This window comes from Podarcis liolepis, assembly GCF_965112155.1.
Source record: "Podarcis liolepis genome assembly, chromosome: 10".
NCBI lineage: Eukaryota > Metazoa > Chordata > Lepidosauria > Squamata > Lacertidae > Podarcis > Podarcis liolepis.
Window position 1 is genome coordinate 67,243,384 of NC_139562.1, and position 27,983 is coordinate 67,271,366.

Here is a 27,983-nt window from a genome sequence, read left to right on the forward strand (position 1 = left end):
GTGAAGACAGGCTTCAGTGGATTGAGTGGACAAGATCAATAGTGGGTCCAATGGTGAAGAAGACGGTTTCAGCACATGCCGCAGAGGGAAGTGAAGGGCAGATGGGGCTTGCCACCAGGAAAGGGAGCTCATCTAAGAGGAGGAAAACTCTTGCCCTAAATCTCTGCTGCCTTGTACGTCATCTTTGGGAGACGAAAAGGAGTGGTGTCCCTAAGATGGTTGGATGGCACCTTGTAGGCCTTCTTCTGGCAACTCCTCCAGCCAAGCTGGTGCCAAATGTATTGCTCTGATTTCCATTGGACCACATCAAAGCCAAGAGAGGGGTCTTGTTGTCTGCACAGTCCAGGACCTCCATACACACTGCCCAGGCTTGCACCCCAGAGAGGTAATTTCAGTTCTGCTAATACAACAGTGTGACTGCACCCCTGCAGGTGCACTCCATTCTCTCTCAAGACAAATAGATGCTAACAACAACAACATCAACAACAACATCAACAACAACAACAACAGGATAATGACCTCACTGCTGCAATAAAGGTGTTCTGCTTTGATAATATATTCAGTTAGCTTTTCTACAATTGTAGGTTTAAAAAATGGTGGATAATCCAGCTTTCAGTCTATATTTTTGGAACAGTGAGAGAGAGAAAATTCTAGTCCATGGGTGCACTCTTTTGACTGGTGGTTTGGGATGGGATTATGGTTTTATGGCACAGATAATTTTACTCATATGCCAAGTTACATGGTAGTCATTTAAAGATCCAACTCAGTTTTAGGAAAAAGAAAGAATTCACGAGTACACCAACTTATCAAATTTGGCTCAATGTTAGGTGGTTTTTTTTAGGCAGCCTATTTCTCTGTCCTTGACTTTATGATCTCTTGTATCTTATACAACTACTTCTTTTTTTGCCACCTTGGACACAAGCTCAACAATTGTCTGTTCCCTTTGGTGTCCTCCCATTCTTGTCCATATGCCTGACTTACAAATGGAGTAGCTTTGATTGTTAAATGTTTTTCATAGGTTTCCTCTGCACTGATACAGTGTTCATATAGACAGCCCTGGCCTCTTTGTGAAATGATTGCTAATTGTCAAGGTCTCCTGCTCTCCCTGTCAATGCAACTCCTTTCCAACTGAAGGCAAAAGCACTTGGTTGCCACCCTGACTTGCATTTCCATTTTCCCAAGAATTTTCAGCAACTTCCTGATTAAAGGAAGCTTTTTTAAAAAATAAATAAATCAAGCACTCAACAATAATTGTACCCAAATAAAGAAGCAACATTATAGGACCCAAACTAGAATGGAGTCTAAAATAGTTCTAGAGTAAAACATTTGACATAAAATTCCTGATTTATCCACTGGTGTCCAAAGCTGATTGAAAAACTAAATAAAAATAGCAACAAACACCAGTATAAAAATACAAAATGGCCATACACAAGGGGAAAACATATAAGAGGATTCCATAATCTCCTGTTAAACCTGCAGAATCCAGTTCAGTGGAGGTGGGATTAACCAGAACTCCAGAGATTAAGAAGACCAAAGGATCTTTTCACAAGTTTACCTATAGGGACTCCTTTCTCCAAACAGGAAATTACTCTGCTTTTATACAACTCTGACCATTTTAATTTATTTGCTGTAGGGAAACTAGATCACCACTCTAGTCTTCACCAACAATTCATCTTCACCTCTCCTGCCAACAGCTTTCTCAAACAAACTAGGCATCTCTGTATTAAACCGGAGGAAGAAAATTTGTTCGGTGCACTTTCTAGGTAGTTTCTAGTCTTACATCCATCTGAAAAGAAGACAGAACAGGGACGAAAACAGCAAGAGTGAGAAGGGGGAAAGAGAGTCACCAGATGGAAAGAAAAGATGTAATCACATTTCAAAATGCAAGAAAAGTCACCAAGTCTCTCTTCATTTTTTTATTTCTTTATTTTTAATAACTTTTTTAAAAAGTTTTTACCTCAGGTTTAGGGTTCATAAAAGTAAAATATACAGAACAATATTAATAAAAAACAAAACAACAAGTGGGGACAATCAGATATTAAATCAATGACAAGTAAGTAGTTCCATATTTATGTCAAATATAGGGGGACCGATGGAGGTCACTCAATGCTGCTGGCCACATGAGCAACTCTTCTCATATCTTATTCACAAGGGTGTTTTGTCTTAGCTCAACTAATAATAATAATAATAATAATAATAATAATAATAATAATAATTTATTTATACCCTACCCATCTGCCTGGGTTTCCCCAGCCTCTCTGGGTGGCTTCCAACAAAATATTAAAAATAGGATAAAACATCAAACATTAAAAACTTCCCTTCAGATGTCTTCTAAAAGTCAGATAGTTGTTTATTTCCTTGACATCTGATGGGAGGATGTTCCACAGGACAGGTGCCACTACCAAGAAGGCCCTCTGCCTGGTTCCCTGTAACCTCACTTATTGCAGGGAGGGAACCGCCAGAAGGTCATTGGAGCTGGATCTCAGTGTCCGGACGGAAAGATGGGGGTGGAGACGCTCCCTGAGGTATACTGGGCCGAAGCCGTTTAGGGCTTTAAGGTCAGCACTAACACTTTGAAATGTGCTCAGAAACTAAGGCCTTGTCATCATTTCCGCACCTGACAAAAAACATCTCCACCCTTAAAACAACCATTCAGGCCTTATTCAGTCATGAGCCAGAGCTTCTTGACAAAATATGTTCTCCCTCCTCCCTGAGCTTCTGGGGTGATCACTTTCAGCATGCATGTAGATTTACCCCCTGCAAAAAAAGGGGGGTCCAGTGACTCCACTATCTTGTTTTTATAAGACCTATTTTTCATGAGCCTTCCTCTGATCACACTTGTACATGGAGAATTTAATAAGACTATGCAAAAAATTAACCTCCCGGCTTCCATTGCTCCTTTAGTTGTGTGTATTTTACTCTGATCTTCAGGAAAACAAAGATAAGTAATACATGTTTGAAGCAATATATAAATAAACCTGAAGGATAGATGGCCAGCTTACACAAAGCAAACGAGTCTGTCTCGTGGTGTTCAAAAGGCGGGCTCTGTCATCAAGGTCTCGGTCTTGATTGCCTTCTATAGTTGGGACTGAAATTGACAAGGACAAGAGAGGACATCCTTGCAAAGATGAGTTTCTTACAAGAATATGATGGGCTAGCTTTCAGCCTCTTTCATTAATACTATTTTGTTCAGTGAATGGGGATGGGCTTTTCTTTTCTTCCCCCCTCTTTTTTGTACAAAATCTCAAGGCCTTTACTGGTTACAATGAAAGCCTACTTTCCATGCCAACTCTTGAGCTGCCTGACACATTCATAGAAATTTTCGCGTGGAAGCCTGACTGCATGTGACTACTTCCCTAGCCTTATTTATTGTCTGGTTTTGAACCTTTTGGTGCTAATGTTTAGCACAGTGTGTCCTATAATTGCCCAAACTTATTTCAATAATTCAAAAGGAAGGTAGAAGTATTTTCTTTTATTTATTAACACGAGTGAAGGACATCGGTGCACGCAGGACGTTGAAATATCTGAGAGAGCACATCCTCCTCCACCACTCTGTATGTATTCCTCCTATTCAAGCCGCTGTATTTGTGAGGCATTATGAGTGTTTTAGAAATAAAAGAATAGAATGGCGTTGTAAAGAGAGGCTCCAGCTGGTATTAAGATACTGAAATAAGAGAAAAAGAAATGGGAAGAAAGGGAGAGAGAAGAAAGGTAAGTCAAGGACAGAAACAGTAGCTCTCACTCGGAATTTTGCTCACACACAGATAATAACATCCACTCAATTCATCTACAGCATTACAAAGGGGGAGAAAAGGAATTTCACAGACAAAGCAGGATAGGTCAGAGTTCTAGGCTGATATCTGTGATTATACATCGTGCTGTGTAATCCTATGTATGTTTTCTCAGAAGTAAGCTCCATGGAGCTCACTGAGGCTTCCTCCCAAGTAAGCACATGTAGGATTGCAGCTGTGGATCTTCTGCTGGCATCATGGAGTCACTGGGTTGAGCTCTGGCTCCACCCTGCTCATGAGGCAGGAGAAAAAAACTCTCTGGGGAAGTGGGCGGCTCCCAGTCAGGTTGTTTTGTTTTGTTTTGTTGCTCCTGCCTGAACGATGCAGTCCCATCATGATTGGCTCCTGCTTTTACTCAGGCTAGTTTTGCCCTTCTCCTTTTGAATTTCCTTCTCCAAATCCTGAAGCCTTCCCAGAGAAGCTACTCTAGGACAGCATGTCTTGATGGAAGTCATGGTTCCCACCTTTGGCACTTACGGAGCATGCTAAGAAGACCTGTGGGTATCGGAGGCCACATCAATGCTTCCTGTTGCTGCAGCCTGATCTCTCGGCATCCAGTTGGCCTGCTGCCTGCAAACCCTTTGCATGGCTGAGCATGGAACCACCTCAGCAGCCAGCGGCTTTTCGTGGTGTAGACCTCCCAGTAGCCCACAAGGCTAAACAGAAGCAGAAACACATGGAAGCTTCTAAAGCATCTCCTGCAAAAGCAGTTAGGTCGCCACAAGGCCCTTCCCTTCCTCAGTGACCCACAGCAGACCCAGCCACTATTGGCACTCCCTTGGGAAGGGATTCAGATGACAGCCACCCAACCCTGACACAGGCTTTTCATTCCACCACCTCAGATGAGGATGAATTTGTGGGGTTTCCGGAGGCTGCTTCTTCTATCTCAATCCCCTAGGAAACCAACCTCTCTCCCAACACATCCAAGACCAGCAGCGCCCACAGGGGGACCTCTATCACCATAAATTATTCAGCAAATTAAAGAAGCCATCCCTGAGTACAGGCTCCTTCTCCTTCGTTGTAACTGAAGAAGGGAAGTGGAGTGATGGATCCATGCTAGAGGAACAGACCTCTGACACCTGTTCCAGGATGCCCATTGTTGCAAGTCTTGAGCATCTCTCACTCTGATGACCCCGTTCCCCCAAAAGAGGCTAAAGTGCTACCAGAGCTACAAACTTCCACCAGATTTGTTCCAACCCCAACAGACAACAGGCAATTGAGGAAAATGGGATATATCTCTCATATATATACTTGGCAAACTATACACTTGATTCACCCACATTTTCAGCAAGATTATAGTTGCCCTGGTGCTCCCCTTTCTGGGCATTCACACCTATCCTTACCTAGAAAATCTAATCCTTCATCTCCCAACACAAGAAGAAGCACGCCATCATCTAGAAATCACTATGCCAGCCTTCAAAGCCCATGCCTTCATCATCAACCAACAGAAAACCCACCTAATAATGGCCTCTCCATGTCCTCCTACAGTCCGAAAAAATTTTCCCGTAACTTCCGTCATAGAGCTTCAGTATGCTGATGACAACGTAGTCTGCGCACACTCAAAGGATGACCTCCAAACCATCCTAAATATCTTTGCAGAAGCTTACGAAAAGCTTGGCCTATCACTCAGCATCCAAAAAACCAGGTTGCTGCACCAACAAGTACAAAATAACCCCTCTGCAGTGCCACAAATCCAACTCAGTGGTGTAACATTGGAAAATGTTGATCACTTCTCCTACCTAGGCAGTTATCTTTCCACAAGGGCCAACATTGATGCCAAAATCCAGCATCGCCTGAGCTCTGCGAGTGCGGCTTTCTCCCGACTGAAGTGCAGAAAGTTTGAGGACTGGGACATTCTCAGAGAAACCAAAATCCTTGCTTACAAAGCTATTGTACTACCAGCCTTACTGTATGCTTGTGAAACATGGACCACTTATGAACGCCATCTCTAACTCCTGGAAAGATTCCATCAACAGTGTCTCCAAAAAATTTTACACATCACTTGGGAAGACAGGTGAACTAATAGTGAACTGGAAGAAGCAAAGATCACCAGTGTTGAAGCAATGATTCTTCAACATCAACTTCATTGGACTGGTCATGTTGTGTGGATGCCTGATGATCGTCTTCCAAAGAAACTACTCTATTGCAAACTTAAAAATGGAAAGTGTAATGCTGGTGGTCAACAAAAGAGGTTTAAAGACTCTCTCAAGGCAAATCTTAAAAAATGTACAGTAGCATAAACACTGTCAACTGTGAAACACTGGCCTGCAAGCGCTCCAATTGTAGAACAGTCTTTACCAAAGGTGTCATGGGCTTTGAAGACACTCGAACTCAGGATGCAAGGGAGAAACATGCTAAGAGGAAGGCACGCTTGGCAAATCCACAACTTGATCAACTCCCGCCCAGAAACCAATGCCCCCACTGTGGAAGGACATGTGGATCCAGAATTGGCCTCCACTGTCACTTACAGACTCATTGTTAAAACCGTATTTATGGAAGACAGTCTTACTCAGCTACGAGTGATTTTCCACTGAACATATTTCAGGAGAATCCAGCACCCAGTTAGACTGGCTGAGTCAAACCAAACTAGATCTATGAGGAATAGATGCTGCATCATCCGATCTTCTCTCAGCTTCAGAACTGCTACGGGCTCTTCGTGGTGGACCTCTTCATGAACTGGGCCACCCAGCAGCTGCCACCGTTCTTCTCACTTCCAGGATCCTCAAGCAGAGGGCTGTCATGCTCTAACATCCCCATAGATGTGTGTTCCTCAGCAGCTTTCTCCACTAACGCCCCATTGGAGATATTTGTAGGGTTGCCACTGGGATATCCCCTAGCACCTTTACAAGGCACTATATGATTGGTTTGCATTCATCTGCTGAGGCTTCCTTTAGGTGCAAGCCCTGCCACAGTAACCTAGTCTACAGTTGGGGTCCACCCTAACTGGGTAAGCTCTGGTACATCCCAATCCAGTGACCCCATTGTGCCAGTAGGAGATAGTACGGTTGGTACTCACCTGAACTGTAGAACTCTGATGGCATCATGAGGTCACTGGAGCCCACACCCTAACATGGACTACAACATGCCTCATTTATTATTGCATGTTCTCATGCTCTTTGGGCAGCTGGTGCTGTTAATGTATTAGGAGAAAGTGGGCTTTTACCATTTGTGACATCGATGACTGTTGGATTTTGGCTGCAAAAATGAGGGAGAGCCTCCCATTTTCCCGAAGAGTTTTTTCTCCTGCCTTGTGACCAGGGTGGAGCCAGAACCCAATCTAGTGACCTCATGATGCCAATCAGAGATCTACACTTCAGGTGAGTACCAATCATACTTTTCCTAAGTCAGGCTTGACAAGGAGAAAGACATCAACATGGAGACAAAGGCGTCTTAAAGGCCCAATGGTGAAATGGTTTGGCTGTGCTAGATGAGCAGTGTGTTCTGTTCTTAAGAGGGCCATTGCATCCCTATTACCAGCTTGGCGAAGACCATATAAGGATGTTGCCTTTCAGAAGCCGAGTGCATAGGAGTGCCATGTTTCCACTTCATACAGCAGGTAATTAATGTTTGTTTTTAATGCCAGTTTTTCTCCCAGTGTGTGGTGGACAATCTTTTTGCATAAGATGCTATGAAGAAGCTCCCTGTATCTTCTCCCTGCCCTCTGTTTTAATTTTTCTGTTGCATTGTAGTCATACATTAACTCTACAGCCACACTTCAAAAAAGACAAACTAAATTGCTCTTGCTAGCAGTGGCAGATAGCTTTTAAAAATTAAAATGGAGTACCTTGCAATAACGTGAGTGGTGCAAGGAAATGGAGCGATTGTTGTACCACATTTGTCTGCGGTTGTTTTGAACCACAGCTTCCACATGCATAGGCAGATTGTCATCCTCTTTTATTTTACAAGTGTCTAAAGCTACTAGATGCTATACAGCAGTAATTGGAAAAAATCACATTTGTCCTGACCTTAAGGCTTGCAATCGCAATGTTACAGACAGAGACGAGAATGTGGTGGGAGGGGGGTCAAGATGAAAAATCAGGGAATATTTTAAGTTAAACTAACCAGATGAAAGACCAAGCATATATTATGTATAAAGGGAATTGGGTCAAAAAAACAGACAAGTGGGTATGAGAATTGAATGAGAAAGAGACGACCAGTCTGGTGCCCAAAAGTGCAGAATCAGCCCCCACAAGTTCCAAGTGGAAAACAATATATGCGGTAAAAAACAAGGCAGAGGTTCAAGGCATAAATATCAGAGATAAAGCCTAACTGCTTGAGATGATAAGAGAACAGGCCCAAATTCAGGTAACGGAGTGGATAAATGTGTCATCCCTAGCCTTCAACTAGAATTGTATCTCCTGGGACTTCCAGGGGACTTTGTCTTAAGTGATTACTTTGTCCTGGTAGCCAATCAGTACTTGATCTTTGAGGATCACCTTTTGAGACTATTTGACTGATTTGATTCCTGTGAGATGGCATTCACCTTTATTATTTTACTATTCAGCCACTGTATAATTGTGCCCCCGCAGTCCCATACTATTCAAGCATGTCAGGAAGATACCATGGGTGATGATAGCAAATGTCACAGAGAGATCCAGCAGAATCAAGAGGAACTGCCCCTGCCGCCGCCGCCACAGTAGTCACCCTCAAAGACTACCGACTGTGTTTTAGCCACAAAAGCAGGCCTGAAACCAGACAGGAAAGATCCCAGATAACTCTACTTCATCCAAGAAATCCCAGAGTTGAGTTGCCACAATCTGCTGTAGGAGCTTCTTCAAAAAGGAAAAGTTGGAGACTAGCCAATGATTGTCTAGGATAGTGGGATACGAAGATGAGGTCTTTCATAAAGGTATCACAACCACTTCCTTTGAGGATACAGGGACACAGCCCTCCTGCAAGAAAGCATTTATGATCACCACAGCACATCGGGCCAGCTCTTACCAACCAGGATGGACAGAGGTCCAGTCCAGATGGTTGGCATCATCCCTCCAAGCAACCTTTCCACACCATCAAGTTGAACAATATGAAACTCATTCATCAAAACTGGAGAAGCATCCCCACAGATCCTGCCCTTAGTGTGGAGACCATGTCAGAATGATTAAAGGTGATTTTGTCAGTGTTCTGCAAAATTGTCATCACAAGATCACCAAGGGTTGATCTATAACCCCTTGCATTCTAGAATCTATCATAAGATAAAGGGACCCCTGACCGTTAAGTCCAGTCGCAGATGACTCTGGGGTTGCGGCGCTCATCTCTCTTTACAGGCCAAGGGAGCTGACGTTTGTCCTCAGACAGCTTCCGGGTCATGTGGCCAGCATGACTAAGCTGCTTCTGGCAAACAAGAGCAGCGCACGGAAACGCGGTTTACCTTCCCGCCGGAGCGGTACCTATTTATCTACTTGCACTTTGACGTGCTTTTGAACTGCTAGGTTGGCAGGAAGAATCTACCATACCTTCCCCAAAATAACTGTTGAATGGCACTGCTAATGTAGTTGTGGCAGAAAAGCATAATTTTACTGCCATCGCTGCCGTAGACTAGGCCTGAAAATGGGCTCCCCCCTTCTTTTTTCATGAACATTCATTTGCCACTGTTCACAGCTGCTCTTTCACCCTTCCGTTTTCCGTTTGATAGCCATTCCCCACCCTGTTCCATTCTTCCTCAGGTGAACTCAGCCAATGAAGGGCTTACATCATAGATGTCACGATGTTACAGAGGAAACCAGATATGGCTCCTCGTTGACATCACTAACTTGGCCAAATCATGTCCATGTAGGATGAAGACAGCATACAGACCACAAAATGAACTCTTTGCAGCTCTCGTCCATCAGTGACTAAAATCTGCGAAAACAAGGCCTGTGATTTATAATGAGTTCTGGGAAATGTGCCCCTCCCTCTCAGCTCATGCCTTTCCTTGCATAGTGTTCCCAAGACAAAATCACTGTTTAGAGGTGCTAATGTTGCTCGTCTCTGCTGTCCTTAGCCCTAGATTTATATATTTGAAATATGCATGCAGTGGGCTAATTATGTAAATAGACTATAGACGTGGCAATCTAAACAGTAGCAGTGGAGGTTAAGTGAAGGTACAAAATACAGAAAAGGAGCTATTGTTTTCTTCTTCATCATCTCATCTTGTATCTAGTTCTCACGCTGAGACTTCCCATTTTGTCCCTCTCTTTCTGAAATGATGTTGGTGGGAAATACATGAAGTGCAAAGTGACTTTTTCTCCCTGCTGAGAAGCAGGTTGAATTGACAGATGCCCGGCCTGCTTCCAAGGTTGGCGCCTCACTCCCTCTCTTGGATGGAAGCTGATGCACTGAACTTTCGTCAAACAGATAATCAAAGCGAATGCCATCTCACGGGAACCAAATCAAGCCTCTTACCACCAACGTTGTAGCTTCGCCCTTTATTGTTCTTAAAGTTTTCCTTTCTTGCGGGGGGCGGAATCTGCAAAAGATGAACTCTGTAAGATATTTCACAGACTTTGGGAACACAAATGTCAGAACATGGAGAATTTCCTTTCCAGAGAAGAAGCTGGGCCTCTTGTGAAGGCACTAAGACATGGCAGAGCATTGTTGTACTAGTGCCATATCTGCCTTGCTGTTTAATAGGTTTGCAGCTGGAAGTATTTTTTTTTACGGTTGCAATGTTTGCCAATGGACGCAGAGTCTTAAAAAAAAGTCTCATTTCTCAATAGTTTGTGTCAGTGGCAGTTCTGAAGTAGGGACATTGGTGTATCTTGTTCTCTTTGATGTTTTGCAATCTTGAGTGTCTTCGAAACCCTAGTCTGCACTGGTTTTCACTTTGCTTCCCGTTGCCCCTTCAGTGAATTATTCTCTGTCCTGTGGGCCATTGGAGACTGCAGCAAAAAAAGAAAGGATGTCAGATGAATGTATTTTGGACTGTTTTCTATCAGTTGGTTTTTTGTAGCAGGGAAGATTAAGTCACTTAGCAATTTGCATTCCCTTTGATTTGTTACCTCTCCTGGTTGCTGTGTACTGTTATTTTAAGTGTTGGTGATGATAACACAGGAATGGGGTGAACAACTTTCTTGGCTTAAATACTGTCTATATGCCACCCATACGAAGTTCCTGTCCTTCTCTGGGAACTAGATTAGTACTAGGAAGAGGTCTTCCAGAAGGGAGGGAAAGGAAACAGTAGAAAAGCTTGGCGATACCCTTTAGATATTTGAAAGTGGGGAAAATCAACACCACTTGTGTTTGGGCTGTGGTAGAAAAACTTTAGGCAGGCTCGGAGATATCTGTTTATCTTTGCAGATACAGAATTTATGTCGTTGGCCCCAGCTGCTATCTCAGTGCAGACTTTGGAATCTAAGAAAACATAGCAGCTTGTAATCCTCAGTGGCAAAGGAAAAGCTTTCTTCCTGAAAATCAGGAAGCAGAATTCAAGCTCACTTTACACCTGACTTTCATCTCCTGTTTAATCTGCACTTATGCTAAGGAAGCCTGCTGAAAAGCACTTTCTGGTAAAAGGAGGAAAGGGGTGAGGTGGGAAATACGAAGGATTTAAGGTTTCTCAGGAAGCTGAATGCTAGTCATGACCTTAGACTCATTTTCATGGCATTTTCTGGTGCAGTAGTATTTGAAAATATCCCCAGTCCTTTGCTGGTTCTGAATGCTTCTAGTTATGCCTCATTTTAAAATGTGAGGAGCGGCATTTAAACTCTGCAGTTTACACCCTTATTGAGGACCTAAAAGATGGAAAAAAGGAATGTAGTGTGAAGCTCTTGTTTTTTTCAGCATTTCTCAGCTGGAAGTATCCAGGTCAGACTGTGATCTCACCATGAATCGCTGCTATTCCAGAGAGGTGCATTTCCTTCCTTAGGGACTGTACCCTTTAAGAAGCAGAAAAGATATCACAGCAAGGGTCTCAAGACCTGCCTTACTGCCACCTCTCAGTGGAAAAATAATTTTAAATCTTTATTCCCTACAAGCTTAGACAAGGGAAGACAAATTGCCTTGTTCCTGATGGAGTTGTCTTTGTTTCAAACCATACACGATTTTTTTTTGGGGGGGGTATTGTTCACTTTTACTATTCTGAGGTACAGGTCACTGCATAGTCAGTGAAAATGGATCTAACAAGCTCTTTGAAAATCCTAGGTGTTGTCAGCAGAGTTTTGTACGACAGCAAAGTCAGGTAGAGACATGACGGGCTGTGAGGTCTCCCATGTGCATGTAGCGAATCTCCTCTTACGGCAGGTTAACAGATGGTGACATTATCCTGGCTCACCTTTCTCACTTGTCACTATCAGGACCCCTGGCGCTCGGCTGTCACACGTGTGACACACTGCAGCGAAGTTTAACATGACAGAAGTATTTCCTTTCTCGCTGCAGAATGCAATTTCTCCTGACAGTCAAATCAGACGGAGGATTTTACCTGTATCTCAGCACGTTCCATCTGTCAGAACGCCGAGGTAACGGTGTCGTGGCATTCACTGCAAGGGAGGAGTGAAGTTCCTTCTTCTTTCACATTGCATTTATGAAAGAAAAGAGTGATGTACACATCTTGGCGGTGTCTGATGAAATTGCTGTCCTTGAAATTTATCTTTAAAGATGAAAAGCACGTTGGGCTTCCTAACCTGACAGGTCACAAGTAGAATTTATTCAAGAGAAGAGAGAAGCCGGCTGTGTGCCTATTGGTGCAGCAAATCATGTCATGACCAAGCGATCACATTCAGTTCTTGAGAGCTAAAACGTCCAGCTAATATTTGCTTAAATCTTTCCTGATATTTTTGATAGTTAAGTTATAAATAACACAGACGATATCAGCTATATAATACTCTTTTTGTCACTGATGTATGCTGCAGGAGAATACCTGGTTGTATCTTAGGTAAGGGTGTGTGCTGGAAAGGACTAACCTTGGTTTAGATCTCACTTTACAGGGACACAGGTGGCGCTGTGGGTTAAACCACAGAGCCTAGGACTTGCCGATCAGAAGGTCGGCGGTTCAGATCCCCGCGACGGGGTGAGCTCCCGTTGCTCTGTCCCAGCTTCTGCCAACCCAGCAGTTCGAAAGCACACCAGTAAGAGTGTGTGCTGGAGAGGACTAACCTTAGTTTAGATCTCACTTTAGCCCCAGCAAGCATGGTGGACGTTGTGCAGGGAATAAAGAACAGGATTCAGAGGAAGGACCAAGTGGGTTGACAGAGGAGTTGTGAGGGGCCCAGTCTGGTTCTAACCCACTGCAGGGAGCAAAGAGTAAAACCCCCTGTCCTTCCATGCTAGAGATCCAACATGGATTAGGGCCCCTCTGCTGGCTTCTGTAAATAGATGTACAGTGGTGCCCCGCAAGACGAATGCCTCGCAAGACAGAAAACCCGCTAGATGAAAGGGTTTTCCGTTTTGGAGGTGCTTCGCAAAACAAATTTCCTATGGGCTTGCTTCGCAAGACGAAAATGTCTTGCAAGTTCCTGTGGGGTTTTTTTCCTCCCCCCCCCCCTTTTTCCCAAGCCGCTAAGCCGCTTAACAGCTGATCCTAAGCCGCTAAGCCGCTTAACAGCTGATCCGCTAAGCCGCTTATCAGCTGATCCGCTAAACCGCTTATCAGCTGATCCGCTAAGCCGCTTATCGGCTGATCCGCTAAGCCCGCTAAGCCGCTAATAGCGCTAATCCGCTAAGCCGCTAATGGGCTTGCTTCGCAAGACGAAAAAACCGCAAGACGAAGAGACTCGCGGAACGGATTCTTTTCATCTTGCGAGGCTCCACTGTACAAATATTTAAGGGCAGAACCCTCAGTCTGTCCCTGTCTACATAACTTTAAACTACGTTCATATTAGTGTGAAAATAGGAGGGAAGGTCAGAGAGTACCCTTTTCATATATAATATTGCACCCACGCATGCAATGTCCCATTGGGCTTTTCCCTGGTAGTAGCATTTGCATGTAATAATAATAATAATAATAATAATAATAATAATAATAATAATAATTTATTATTTATACCCTGTCCATCTGGCTGGGTTTCCCCAGCCATTCTAGGTGACTCCCAACAAAATGTTAAAAACATGACAAAACATCAAACATTAAAAACTTCCCTAAACAGGGTGCTTTCAGATGTCTTCTTAAAGTCAAGTAGTTGTTTATTTCCTTGACATCTGATGGGAGGGTGTTCCACAGGGCAGGCGCCACTACCGAGAAGGCCCTCTGCCTGGTTCGCTGTAACCTCACTTCTCACAGGGAGGGAACTGCCTGAAGGCCCTCGGAGCTGGACCTCCATGTCCGGGCTGAACGATGGGGGTGGAAACACTGTGTCACCCTCAGCAATCAGAGATGGGATTGAGGTACAACAGGAGGTGTGCTTCTAGCTCTTGAAGTTGTACAGCAAAGGTAGGGAGTTTCTACCACTGGCAGAGACTCTTATCAGCCCTGTAGACAATATCTACACTTATTATGATCTTGCCACAATGCAAGAGGGGGGAGGGGGGAGAGAGAGATGTAAATGACCAGAAATTTAGGAGAGGATCTCTTGTTCTTGCTTTTTGGCATTTGAACTGACATTTCTAAATAGGCACACGACATGTTGCCATGTGCTCTGGGCTCTGGGCTACTCTAATCCATGAATAAAGGAGACAAAGATTTTGTACTTTACACCATATTCAGTTGTGCGGCTGAAGGAATGGCTAGATATTCAGATTTCTGCAAGCCTTTTGCCAACATTCTGTGTACTTCGATGAATCCTGCCAGACCTCATTCTGAGACACACACACACACACACACAAACAAACAATAGCCAAGAATGGCATTCCGCTACAAAAGGATGAATCCAAAGAACTGCAGGTGGTATGTGTTACTTTTGATGCTTATGTTGCATTCTCCGGTGTGCAACATGGACTTTCCAGGTGGGGTATACTCTGGAGATAAGGCATAAATCTGGCACACATTGCACCAAGCTATTAACTTTGAAAGTTGCCAATTGCATTTGAGCTCAAGCTGACTGGTTTTATTTGAGTTCTCTGTTTGTAAGACAAAGTAGATCACGTGGACTGGTCTCTTTTTTTTTTAATTCAGTGACCTAACAGTTATTATACACACGTGTACTTATGCTGTCATAGATGAGCAGGCATTAAGGAATGTGGAAAAAGAAAGAAAGGGTGCAACCCAAACCAAGAGAAGAGGACATGATGGGGAATTATGAAGGCCATGGTGCTATTCCATCAAATACCTATAAATTCAGGTTGCTGGATTAAAGTTGATTTGGTGCTGTCACGCAACAGACCCGCTCAAAATAAAGTCACTAAACAATTTTGCACTAAGGAAAGCGATGGGGAAAATGCCTGGGAAAGGATGGGATAGCAATTACTTGACATGACATTTTATAACCTCCTCGCAAACAAATGGAAATGGATGCTTGACAATTAGCCGACGTCGCCAAATCTCCCTGCAGACTTTGTGTGGCAAATAAATCAGAATGATTTCATCTGAAAGTCACCTAAAGTTACCTTCTGTTCTGCACATGGACATCGTTAACAGGATTTGAGTCACAGGCCAATAATCCAGAGAAGGAAAAATGCATTACATATCTACTCTTGTGAACGGATCCAAACTGAACAGCAAAGTACTGGAAAAATGGGTCCAATATAATAAAGTTCAGGTGGTTTGATTTGATTTCATAATTGAGTACTGTAAAGACATTTAACCACATCTCTAAATGGACAAGGAGGGATTTGGATCCATACAAAAGAAGGAAGACCTCACTGCCTTCTGTCCTGCTTAAACTTAAAAGGCAGGGGTAGGGGACATGCGACTTTCCATATATTGTTGGCCTACAACTCACATCATCTGAAGAATGGCCATGCTGGCTGGAGCTGATGGGAGTTGGAGTCCCAGCAACATCTGAAGGTTCCCCATCTCTAACTTAAAAGAACAAGAGACTGGGACCAGCCGTGAAGCAGTATCCCTAAGGAGAGCATGATAGCTGAACATTGTTTTCTCGATGGCATCACCCTTGCTTACCATCACATTAGGGAAATTGTGGAGTTTGGGATCAAAGTCAATATTGTGATGGAAGGGTGCTCAGAGAAGCCTTCTTTTGTAGCATTTTCATGAACCGATGCGAAATGTATATACGTTACAAAGCTGCCAGACATGTGGTCCATTAGGAACTAGGCTTTAAATTGAACAGCTTCTAACCTCATTCCGCTCTACCTGTTTTGTCGTCTCTGTGGGCCACAATATTAGTGGCTCTTAACTGCTCACTGCTCTTTAAGTTCTGAACTGGACTCCTCTTCACACCTTGAAAATGTATTTTAATTATTTTCAATTGTTGTGTCCTCTATTATATGTACGTGACACAGTTAGCAGCTTATTTAATTTCACACTTCTGCTGCACCATTCCTCTCAAAGAGCTGTCTCGGTAGTGTATGACTTCTAAAAGGCTGTTTTATTGCCATCAGGGCTTTGTCCCCTTTACTCCTTTTGATGCTGAAGTGTTATGTGAAATTATAACTGGTAAACTCTAAGTGCCTATGTTTTCAAGGTGACGCATTAATGAATTAAGACACGATTACCACTGTTCTGTCCTTAAACTTATGATGCATTTTGTTAAAACCTGTACATTTCAGACCAGATGGAATTGGAACGGTAACCATTGAAGAGAAAGAAAAGTTTGAAGATATTAAGGAAAGGCTTACTTCTCTTTTGGAAAACCAGATTAGCCACTTCAGGTAAACTGCAAGTTTGACATACTGCAAGTTTGACATGCCTATTGCTATGAGGAAAGAAGGAGATGGTGAATCAGGGTTTAGATCCTGGTGCAATCTTAAATTTGAATGCCGTTCAGTTTTTATAAACCAACTAAGGCCTTTGAAGAGGGATATCACTCTTCCCGTCAGTTGGTTTTTTAAAGAATCAGACATTTACTCTACCTAATGTTGCAAGTCGCATGTGAATTTTGCCCATTCTGTACCAATTTATGCCGGTTATGCAAACAGATCAGAGACTTGCAAGCATGGATAGTGCAGACCAAAAATATATAGCACAAATGACCCCTCCTTTAAAAAATATAACATTCTCACTTAACACTGATTTTGCCTATCAGTCATTGCTATTTGTCCTTGGTGGAGAGTGAATTGTTTACACTAGGCATGTCATAGCGATTTGGAATGTGAAATGCAACTTTACAACCAGTAGCGTTTCTGTATATCTTAACATATTTTATATGGTAACAAGAGAAAGCACAAGGACAGGGCAAAAATCATGCAGATAATCTAAGAATATCTGGGCAAGAAATTCAATACCTTTGTTATTAGAAGCTGAGGATGTAGAAGTTTATTAAGGCTGCAATCCTGTACTCATTTATCTGGAAGCAGGTCCCATAAACCTTAATGTAGCCTGCTTATTTCTAAGTAATTCTGTGTGGGATTGCACTGCTAACTTGTTAATCTTGTTGATTTAAACCTCTATGAAATCTCAAACAATACTAGTAATTGGGGTAGTACACATTTTACTTCTGACCCAGTTCCATCTTGAAGCCATCCCAATAGAAATGAAGAGCCTTAAACCTTGCACACCCACATTAAAAGCATCCATGAATAAATGTGTTTTGAGAGCATGCCTAAATGATTGGCATGAGAGAGTCAATTATACCACTCAGGGCAGGAAATTGTACAACTTTGGGGTTCTGTCCCTCATGCCCACCCACCTATGCCCCCAAAGGAGCACATTTCTAAATAATTTTAAAAGAAATATATGGAAATGTTGTTGTCACACAGAGGTGCAACTTTAGCTGAGATTCCTGCAATTCAGGGGGTTGGACTAGATTAGATGGTTCTTGGGGTCCCTTCCAACTGTACAGTTTTATGATTCTAATAAAGGGTCTATCTTTTGTCTATCTTTAAGGTATTGTTTCCCTTTTGGGCGTCCAGAAGGAGCGTTAAAAGCTACACTTTCATTACTCGAAAGGGTACGTTCTGAGTTTCATTTAAGTTTTTCCAGTACGTGTGTATTTTTTAGAAATTGACCAACGTGTACACATTACAAACTTTGGTATTATTTCCAAAATGTTAATTCCCCCCCCCCGGGGGGGGCAGACACCTATTTAGTACCGAATCAGTTGAGTAGAACATGACTTTAAATATTTTTAGACTATTTTAAATCAGTCATGGGATTCATATCTTTAGAATTCTCTCACATAGCAATATACTTTATGGAGGAATTCTCCATGGAAATAAGTAAAGTCTTTCATGCTCATAAAATGTAATCCCTAAAAAACGTAAGTAAAAGTGGGTTGGATCAGTCTACAAGTTGACCTAGTTCAGTATAAGGCTATCAGTGGCGAATATCCATGATAACCCGTGTTTAAGGAAATTTGCCTTTACTGCATACTGCTTTAAATACCTTCCATTGCTAGACTCTTCAAGAAATCTTAGGAAGCTCATGAACAATGTCCGGAGAGCTAAATTCAGACCTAGGAGGCATGAGTTCAAACAGAGGTACCACAGGTGGTGCTGTGGTCTAAACCACTGAGCCTCTTGATCTTGCCGATCAGAAGGTTGGCAGTTCAAATCCCTTCAATGGGGTAAGCTCCCATTGCTCTGTCCCAGCTTCTGCCAACCTAGCAGTTTGAAAGCTTGCCAGTTCAAGTAGATAAATAGGTACCACTGTGGCAGGAAGGTAAATGGCATTTCTGTGGGCTCTGGTTTCTGTCATGGTGTTCTGTTGTGCCAGAAGTGGTTTCGTCATGCTGTCCACATGACCTGGAAAGTTGTCTGTGGACAAACGCTGGCTCCCTTGGCCTGAAAGCGAGATGAGCGCCACACCCCATAGTCGCCTTTGACTGGACTTAACCATCCAGGAGTCCTTTACCTTTACCTTTTTACCAATTTGAATAAAATATTGGCTGATTGTCTTGCCTTAGCCGCACCTACTCTTTTGTGGCCTGTTTCAACCCAATACCAGTCTCCGGTATCATTCTTGTGGCCTCCCCTTCACCTGCCACCACCATTATTTTCCTGTGCCGGCAATGAGGTATTTTTCTTATTGGAATTTGTGTGGTAGGGCAAATCCAGATTTAAGTAAAGAAAAAGTATGGACTGGCATTTTGATGATGACGACATCATGCAGATGCCATGAAAAGCTTCTGAGTAGGAGCAGCACCCTATTCCACAATAGTGTTTTTTGGATTTGATATCCCGCTTTATCACTACCCAAAGGAGTCTCAAAGTGGCTAACATTCTCCTTTCCCTTCCTTCCCCACAACAAACACTCTCTGAGGTGAGTGAGGCTGAGAGACTTCAGAGAAGTGGGACTGGCCCAAGGTCACCCAGCAGCTGCATGTGGAGGAGCGGGGAAGCGAACCCGGTTCACCAGATTACAAGTCCACCGCTCTTAACCACTACACCACATAAACATCCATGTGAAAGCTCCCTACAAGTGCTGTAGATGAACTCAAGCCAATTGATGTTTTCTTATCCTTTCCCCTGCCCCCAATCTTTAATGTAAAGATAATTTGACCTTATGAACGGCTATAAATATTACAAGATAACATGTATGTTAAGTACTGTGTAAACACTTGTTTTAGCCTTGTGTTTCATTTAGAAATGATGTCTGCAGGTGGGCAAGTCAATGTTACGGCCTAAACGGCTGCTTTTCACTCAAATCTGCAGAGATTAATAGCTAAGTCGATTAGCGACTTCCTTTTCTTTCAGTCTCTAATTGCCAGCAAATCTAAAACAACTATTAGTATATGTTGAAACCTTTTCTCTTGGGGGGTTATGGTAATGTGTCTAACTCAAGCACTGTCTTTGACGCAGGTTTTAATGAAAGATATTGCCACTCCCATACCAGCGGAAGAAGTGAAGAAAGTGGTTAGAAAATGTCTGGAGAAAGCAGCCTTGATCAATTACACTCGGCTTACAGATTATGCCAAAACAGAAGGTTAGTCCAGCAATCAGCTAGCTACCAGAGTGGCTGCAAAAGCTATCGGCGCCTATTAACTGAATATATTTTGTGAGCAGCCTTTTCTCTTTCCTGAGCAAAACCTGTACCACAGCAAGGAGAAATATCTCATTAAAATCTCAGCTGGTGAACTACTGAGCTTTTTCCTATTCATGGCTTTAATATACCTCCTGGGACCGCGCTTGAATGAATGATCTTTGCTTTGTGCTGAAGTTCTCCTTTGTCCTTTATTTTAAGGGCAGTTTTGTGTGTCGCATAACTGGCCCAAATCAACCCATTCTAGAGGGTACTTTCTTGCCCAGTTTTAACATTTGAACTTAGTTGCATAAGGAAGAGACATTGGGCATTCCGGAGCCATTGAATATAGCCCCTTACCTAGCTCCAATTCCCGGGTTGCCCCTTGTTTATTAATGAACCGTTAAGAATACACATAATGAAATCCATCTCGAGCCCTCAGCCAATGGGCTCACTTACTTGTGAAGCTAGAGAAAGCTTTCTTCCAATAGGAGAGAGTGGACTTTTTTGAAATTTCCCTTTTGTGTGAGTAGTGTTTTAACTCCCAGGGGTGGGGCAGGGTGTCTCAGATGATAAATAATCATTTAAATCTTGAATAGAAACCAGATACATTTATATAACATATAATAAAGGGGCTTGCAACATCAAGAATTGTTGGTGAATAATAATAATAATAATAATAATAATAATAATAATAATAATAATAATAATAATAATAATTATTTATTACTTATACCCCACCCATCTGGCCAGGCCTCCCCAGGCACTCTGGGTGGCTCCCAACAGCATATTAAAACATGATAAAACATTAAACATTTTTTTAAAAATCCCTAAACAGGGCTGCCCTCAGATCATCTTCTTTATATGCAACAAGACTTGCAAAGGAACACAGGATGATACAGATATTCATCTGCACATTTTTTCACTGCCAGATTTCCACCATCTCTATGGTTAAATGGGAAAATGTTAGGTTTCTGACTTGATAATCAACTTGATAATCAGTTGGGGCTTGAGCTCCCCAAGACCATTTCCAGAAATGTTGACAATTGTAAACATGTACTTTATTGTCTATTTCACATTGCTTTATATTTCTACATTACCTAAGATGCTGTGGTGTGGTTTTTTTATTCCACCATCACCTATAATCTTTAAGAAGAAATCGGAAACATGATGGAGTTGTAATGGGTTATTTTGCAAAGCAAAGTATGGAACATATGAAGCTGTGTCACACCAAATCAGATTGTTGGTCATCTCCATCTCAGCCTACCCCATCTCAGTGCTCTTCAAATGTTATTGGACTCCAACTCCCCTCAGCCCCAGTCAGCCCCTGACAATGGTCAGGGATGATGGATGCTGTAGTTTACAACAATTGTGTGTGTGTGTGTGTGTGTGTGTGTGTGTGTGTGTGTGTGTGTGTATGTACCAATATTGTTCCAATAACAGCCCCATTATAACAATCCCAATTTTATCCAATTAATGTCATTTATTCAAATGTCAAATTATTCAATTTAATTAAACTGGGGGCCCTGCATGCTAGAATTGGTGAGTTCATTCTTCTATATTTTTTTCTGTGTTCCAAATTGTTAATAATTTTCATTCCATCCAGATGTAAGAATCTCCTATATAACAGCTACTATCTTGTGATTTCAACTTGTGTTGGTATAATAGGTAATTTATAAAGTTTTAAGTGAAGAACTTCAGCTGTAATCCTCATTCTTTCCTGCGTGTGACAATTTCCCCCATGATGTTTTCCCATCCATATATGGGTGCTTGTATCCTTTACTCCTGCAACTGTTGATGGTTCCTGTCATGTCTTGGGAGAAGCTGTTATCTCACAGTTTCCAAAAGTCACTGCATTGCTTCGTCCCGTGATTTGCCTTCCAATAAACAAGCCACCTTTGCCATTTTTCCAGCCTAGGAAGAACGGTCTGAATCCAGACTGCAGATAGTTAATCCAAAAACTTCTCTTCTCACAGCTGGTAGAATCTTTTCCTTCCTGCTGCTGATTTATGCCCATTTATCCTTATCTCATACACATTCCTTTCTGGATAATGGAGGTTACGGAAGATTTTGCTCTATATTTTCAAAGCACAGCATTTCTTCACCCCTTCCCTCTCAGCTCCTTTCTCTCAAACATGCAGTTCCAATTTTGTTAAGTTCCACATTATACAGTAGTACCTCAGTTTTTGAACGTAATCCGTTCTGGAAGACTGTTCAACTTCCAAAACGTTAAAAAACCAAGACGCAAAGGGCGATCTGCAATTTCAATGGAGACAATGGGGGGGGGGACTCAGCGGAAGCCGTTTGACTTCCAAAAAGCGTTCAAAAACAGAAGCAATTACTTCTGGGAACGTTCTGCATCCGAGACGTTCAAAAACCGAGGTACCACTTTATTCCAATTTATTCCATCCTCACTTGTGCAGATATTTTAAAATAAAACTTGCATTCTGGGGCAGAGGGTTGCCATATCATGAATGTAGAGAAAAACCGTAAGTAAGCAAACCTTGGGCTCCCTCCCCGTATTGTCTCTTTCACCTAATGAAATCCGCCCTCAATCCAAACCTTTCACATCCTTGTAGCTGGGTTGTATTTGCAGTTTCTTATCTCATCGTCTCTGACACGCACCTGTAGTTTACTCCAATTAAAGTCCAATTAGCAGGATAACCTGTGCTTCCAGGAACAGGATGGGGGGGGGGTCGCGGCAGCCAGAGTGCTCCATGCACCCAGTGTCTTTGCCTACCCTCACATTCCATGGGGAAGCGAGTGCCAGACCTCCAGGCAAACTGCAGATGGGAGCCTGATTCCTCTTCCAACTGAAGAGGAATGCAGATAATGAAATTCCCCCATCAATATCTGATTATCTGCATCTCTCTCTCTCTCTCTCTCTCTCTCTCCTTTTATGTTGGGAGAGTCTCCATTCTTGGCGGAGGTAATTTGCAACGTCTTCATACTAAGCATAACAATAACATGAGTTGTTTAAAATTCATAATTTGGTGGAGGCCATTGTATAGATTATTATTTTTCTAATCACATGCTCAGTATATTCTGCAACAGTTTATTTTTCGCCTGACTGAAATTGTAGTCACAAATAATACCAAAAGCAGGGGAGAGGAATGGTGCCGGTTGTATTTAACAATTCGTTTTAACTTATTTTCCCGTCTCTTCACCATCACTGACAAACATGAGTTAGCCAATCTCTTGAGTGATTAACCAAAAAAATAAAGCCATCTCATCACTATAGCAACCAATATTATATCATGGGAATAACAACATGAAAGCACCTCAGTAACCAGTTTATCATAATTAATTAAGATATCATGTTGTGTTTAAATGAAGGAGGATATATGTGGATCTTTCTGAAAATGAGAAAGATACCTTTTCACCTTCAGCTAGCATCCTATGCATGCTTGCAGCAGGGGGCTCTTGCTGTTCAATTATCTAGAGTTTTTAACAAGCTTGTTTGGCATAATTGGTGTAAAAATAGAAAGTTTCTAAAAGAAGGCACCCAAGCTGGGCTGAGAGTCAAGCAAAGTAATCTTGGTGTGGAACTCATTGTTTACAAGTGATATAAATATGTCATTCCTTAGATCCTCTGAAACTTTACAGAAATGTGAAAAAGGAGTCACATTACAAAGTACAATGTATTTTTAATTTCTTTTTTTGTCGTGGGGACTAGGTATGAAAGCTCACTGACCAGGGCCAAGTATATCTGAGTCAGACTGGTGGGGCGGAGGCAAGATGCTATATGTGCCCCCCTTGAGTTGTGGGGAAGAAAAGCATGAACAGAATTAGTTCTTGACGGAAACAGGAATTCCATATTGACACTCCCAGGGGGAAAAGGCCATATAACTGGCTCAGATTATTGCGTTTAAGTGATTTGAGTCAACAGTGTAAAGTACAAAAACCTAAACGGAAACAAAAGATAAGTGAGGCCTAACTCTCTCTTTAGTTAAAGGTTTCTTTCATACAGTAAATAACAACAAAAATATCACATTATTTCAGCCAGAAACATGGGAAGACTTGAGATTGGTAGCGTTAATAAATATTCCCACATTCAGCTTCCTGGTGTTTCTGGGTCCTGGAATCATGAGTGAGGGAGAAAAATGTCTCTCTTTCCACTATCCCCACATGTTGCTCCCTGTCCCACTGTCTAGTTTTTTGTCTAAACAGCTCCAAATACTGTATCCTTTCATATGGATATGCATATGGAACTATGCATAGCAATTCCTTTTCAAAGTGAACATGCCCATAGGGCCTAATTTTTCAGTTCCAAAATTTTACAAACAGAATCCAGTTTTTAAGAAGATTTCTGTACAGGCATTTCTTCTTTTCCTCAAACATTTATTAACTGTAAGCTTGTCTATAAACATAGGATCCCATGTTTTTCTCCTTCACTGGCCAAGAGTTAGCCAACAAGCTGATTTCCATGCTTTAGCCAGTGAAGCGCATGCTATTGTTAACATGTTCACAACTAACACAACACGTTCCTTTTGAACCTGCCCCTTTATTGCTCCCAGTAACATTGCTGGGGAATTAATTTGCCTGACATACCACAATTATATCCTTGATACCTTTTACAATAATAAGTCAGTATTGTTTTTCCTCTCTTAGATCTCCAATACCTAATGGATATATTTTGACACGTTTTTGCTATTCTCATAAGCATTAAGTACCAGTATTCTTCCAAAATATTTTCAATTTTCTTCTGTCACTGAAAGACTGAATTCTGTCACATGCTTTTATCCCCAAGTCATTCCTTTTAGTTGTATCCAGGAGTATTCTATAGATTTTTGGTGTCAAACCTTTTGTTATATCAGCTTTTTCATAAGATGTCAGTGGTCTCTTTATGTTCACAAAGGCCCTTTGAGACTTTTTTTTGTAGTAAGTAACAATAAGTGAAATATTAATAATAATATACCCTGTAGTTATTTGGAAATAGTTTCTAATTTGTAGATAACAGGAAAGGATAGCTGTAGACAGTGATTTCTTTATCTGGATTGATGATGCAGATTTCAGTCAGGGCAGGGGTGAAGTTTTGCAGCCCTGCAGAAATGCCATCAGAAATACAACAATTCAACACAAGCAAAACTATGTGAATTTGCTTAGTATGTATAATTCATTCAAGTTGCACAATCCAGTTTTTCTTGGCATACAATGTCAGGATATGTTTTAAATTCAGAGTACAGTGGTACCTCGCAAGACGAATGCCTCGCAAGACAAAAAACTCGCTAGACGAAAGGTTTTTCCGTTTTCGATTTGCCTCGCAAGACGAATTTCCCTATGGGCTTGCTTTGCAAGACGAAAACGTCTCGCGACTTTTTTTTCTTTGTCTAAAAACAAAGACATGTTTTGTTTATAAAGTTAATTTATTTTCCCTTAAATTTTTGAACTGCTCTTTACAGTATGTGTGACTTTAAAGAGCAGTTAATAAACTGTTGTTGTACCAAATTTGGCTTTGTTTGGACTTTTTTTGACCATAGGAACGCATTAATTGATTTTCAATGCATTCCTATGGGATTTCGTGCTTCGCAAGACGAAAAATTCGCTAGACGACAAAAATTGCGGAACGAATTAATTTCATCTTGCGGGGCACCACTGTACCCATAGTCATCAAATACTACCATTTTCTTAACAAAATAGATACCATACCTGACGGACGGCCTACAGAAGTTTGGTTGACCCAGTATCAGTTCAGTTGGTTGCTGGTGTCAATGGAATGTTTAAAAACGTTGATCTTTTTCTCTGATTTACATCTGCAGTACATTTACTCCAATCATTATTTTTGGTTGTGAAAAAACATTCAATTATTAATTGCAGAAAATGGGTTTTCTTGTTGGTAACAGAGCATATTTCATAGAAGTTAACAAAAACACCGTTCAGGCTTTTCCATATGAAGAAATATAATGCCCATTATAGGATAGAAAATAAAGTCACAGACATCATTTATTTTCTTGCTGATCCCATATAAAAATTATGTTGTGAACTTGATTATCGGGATGAATTTGTTTCTTTTTAACAGGATGTTAAAGAGGTTGCATATTTTTGGTTGCTAGAATAAACTGATTTCTTATACATTACAGCTTGACTTACATAATGGAGGTAAACTAATACTACTATTTTCTGCTTCTCCCTCCTCCCTTTTTTCGTGCCCTTTCATTTAAGCTACAAATGAAAAGGATCCAGGTGACTGCTGTGTTAATTGTGTGCATGTATGCATGCATGTATTTAAGTGTTCATTGCGGCTTTATTAATTGTACAATGTAACAACAATAAAATCAATGCATGCTTATTCAGAAGTAAGACCTATGGGACTTACTGCCACCTAAGTATATATGGGGCCTTTGGCTAAGTCACCGGGACCCATTGTATCAAAATGGAAAAAGAGCCCTCTCTATGTGTTGTAGTCAAGGAGAACTTGTGACAAGGTTGTGGATCTCTGCCAAGTAGCCCCTCCACATCCAGTTCAAATGTCGGAAAGGTGGGAACCTTCATACAGACTTCCATGTGATCTACAGTTCCATATCACGTGTCAGCCTTTTCATGCGAAGGCTTCCTCTTCCCACTAGACATTTGCACTGGGCATGCAAGAGCCAAGATGACATATTCTCCATAACTTGTTAGCATTACGCTTGAAGAGGGCTAATGTCTATCACAATTCAAGTTATCCAACTGGCAGATGCATTCTAGGGGGAAGTTATTACCATGGACAAAATATTTTACAAGATTGTATAAATGTTTCAGCTTCACTTATAGAAGATTACATCTCGCACATAACAAATTGACCACAGTATAAAAATAGACCATTTAATGATGACAATACAATACACAGTGTTTTGTTTTCTAAATGAACAATTAAAATGGCACTGCAGTAGCTTTACGCTTATATGTTACCTCACGGACCACCTCTCTTCATATAAAATATCCTGGAATCTGCGTTCACCATCTGTGGCCTTCCTTCTTCGTGTGCCTCTTCCATGTGAGATCCAGAGGGTGGCTGCATGAGAAAAGGCCTTTTCTGCAGTGGCCCCCTGCTTGTGGAATGCTCTCCCCAGGGAGGTTGCCATGCGTTTTCAATATGTATATTTTAGGCGCCAGGTGAAAACTCTTCAACCAGGCCTTTGGCTGATTAATATCCTACAGCCTTTTAAATGTGTCTGTGGGAAGGGGGGAGTATTGTTTTGTTGTTTTGGTTTAATCATTTACATGTGATTTATTTTGTATTTTATTCTGTGAGCCACTCTGAGATCTTTTGATGAACAGTGGTAAATAATAATAATAATAATAATATCAGTCTACACTGGGGAACCGTGCAGGGCCAAAATCTCCTCGTTTTTCCAACAGTTCTATGGAAGCTGAAACAACCACCAATTTGATCACCAGCAGTGTTCTTTCTGCAGAGAAATATCTAGGGGTAGCAAATGTGAGGTACAGTGGTACCTTGGTTGTCCAATGCCTTAGTTGCCGAACAAATCAGCTCCCGAACATCGCAAACCCGGAAGTGAGTGTTCCAGTTTGCAAACGTTTTTTGGAAGCCGAACATCTGATGTAGCTTCCAGTTGGCTGCAGGAAGCTTCTGCAGCCAATCAGAAGCCGTGCCTTGGTTTTTGAACCCTTCCGGGAGTCGAACAGACTCTCATTACAGATTAAATTCAAGAACCAAGGTACCGCTGTATTCCAGTACTGGGCTGGTCATTTGGGATCTTTTCTTTTGTGGAAAGCTTTTTTCCCCCCAAAAGCCATCCCAGAACCGGTTTCAGTCATGTGACACCCCATTCTCATCAAGTGTATGTTGAAGCAATTTTTTTTAAAAAATCATTTGTAGAGATTGACAAATGGAGCAGGGAGGAGAGCAGGAATGGACCATCTCCAGATATCAGGAGTGCATGCAGGAGCCAGACCCTGTGACCGGTAGGGCTTTGCTGGACTGGGGCTTTCCTAAGTTTGTTCTGAAGAGGCAAGGTGCGGCCGCACAGCTGAGGCCGATTGGTAACTCACAGCACCTGGTGGCAGGAGCTGGTAAGGGGTATAAGGTCAGCATTTCCCTTTGGCTCTTTGCCACAGCAACACGCTTCCTGCCATGCTGCGTTTGGCTTCTTGACTCCTTGCTTCCTCATCCTCGGACCCTTGGCTTCTTGACTCCTGGTTTCCTGACCCTCAGAGCCTTGGCTTCTTGACTCCTGGCTTACAGACTCTCATTCCTGCTCCCACCCCGCCGTCTTGCCCCAGGTCCTGTCGTCCTCCACCAGGACTTCCACCGCCCGTAAACC

The 27,983-nt window shown here is 42.0% G+C and overlaps 1 protein-coding gene across 16 annotated transcripts in view; it reads left to right on the forward strand.

Moving 5' to 3' along the window:
• Positions 1-27,983, forward strand: part of CADPS2 (calcium dependent secretion activator 2) — a 368,776-nt gene that overhangs the window by 256,050 nt on the left and 84,743 nt on the right. For 8 of the 16 annotated variants that reach the window (XM_083463298.1, XM_083463307.1, XM_083463306.1 and 5 more), the window contains exons 14-17: positions 16,368-16,469; positions 17,644-17,707; positions 19,557-19,680; positions 25,879-25,899. In XM_083463298.1, the coding sequence (XP_083319424.1) occupies positions 16,368-16,469; positions 17,644-17,707; positions 19,557-19,680; positions 25,879-25,899 (311 nt within the window). The remainder of the gene's footprint in view (positions 1-16,367; positions 16,470-17,643; positions 17,708-19,556; positions 19,681-25,878; positions 25,900-27,983) is intronic. The other 8 variants (XM_083463308.1, XM_083463311.1, XM_083463310.1 and 5 more) reach the window with 1 other exon arrangement.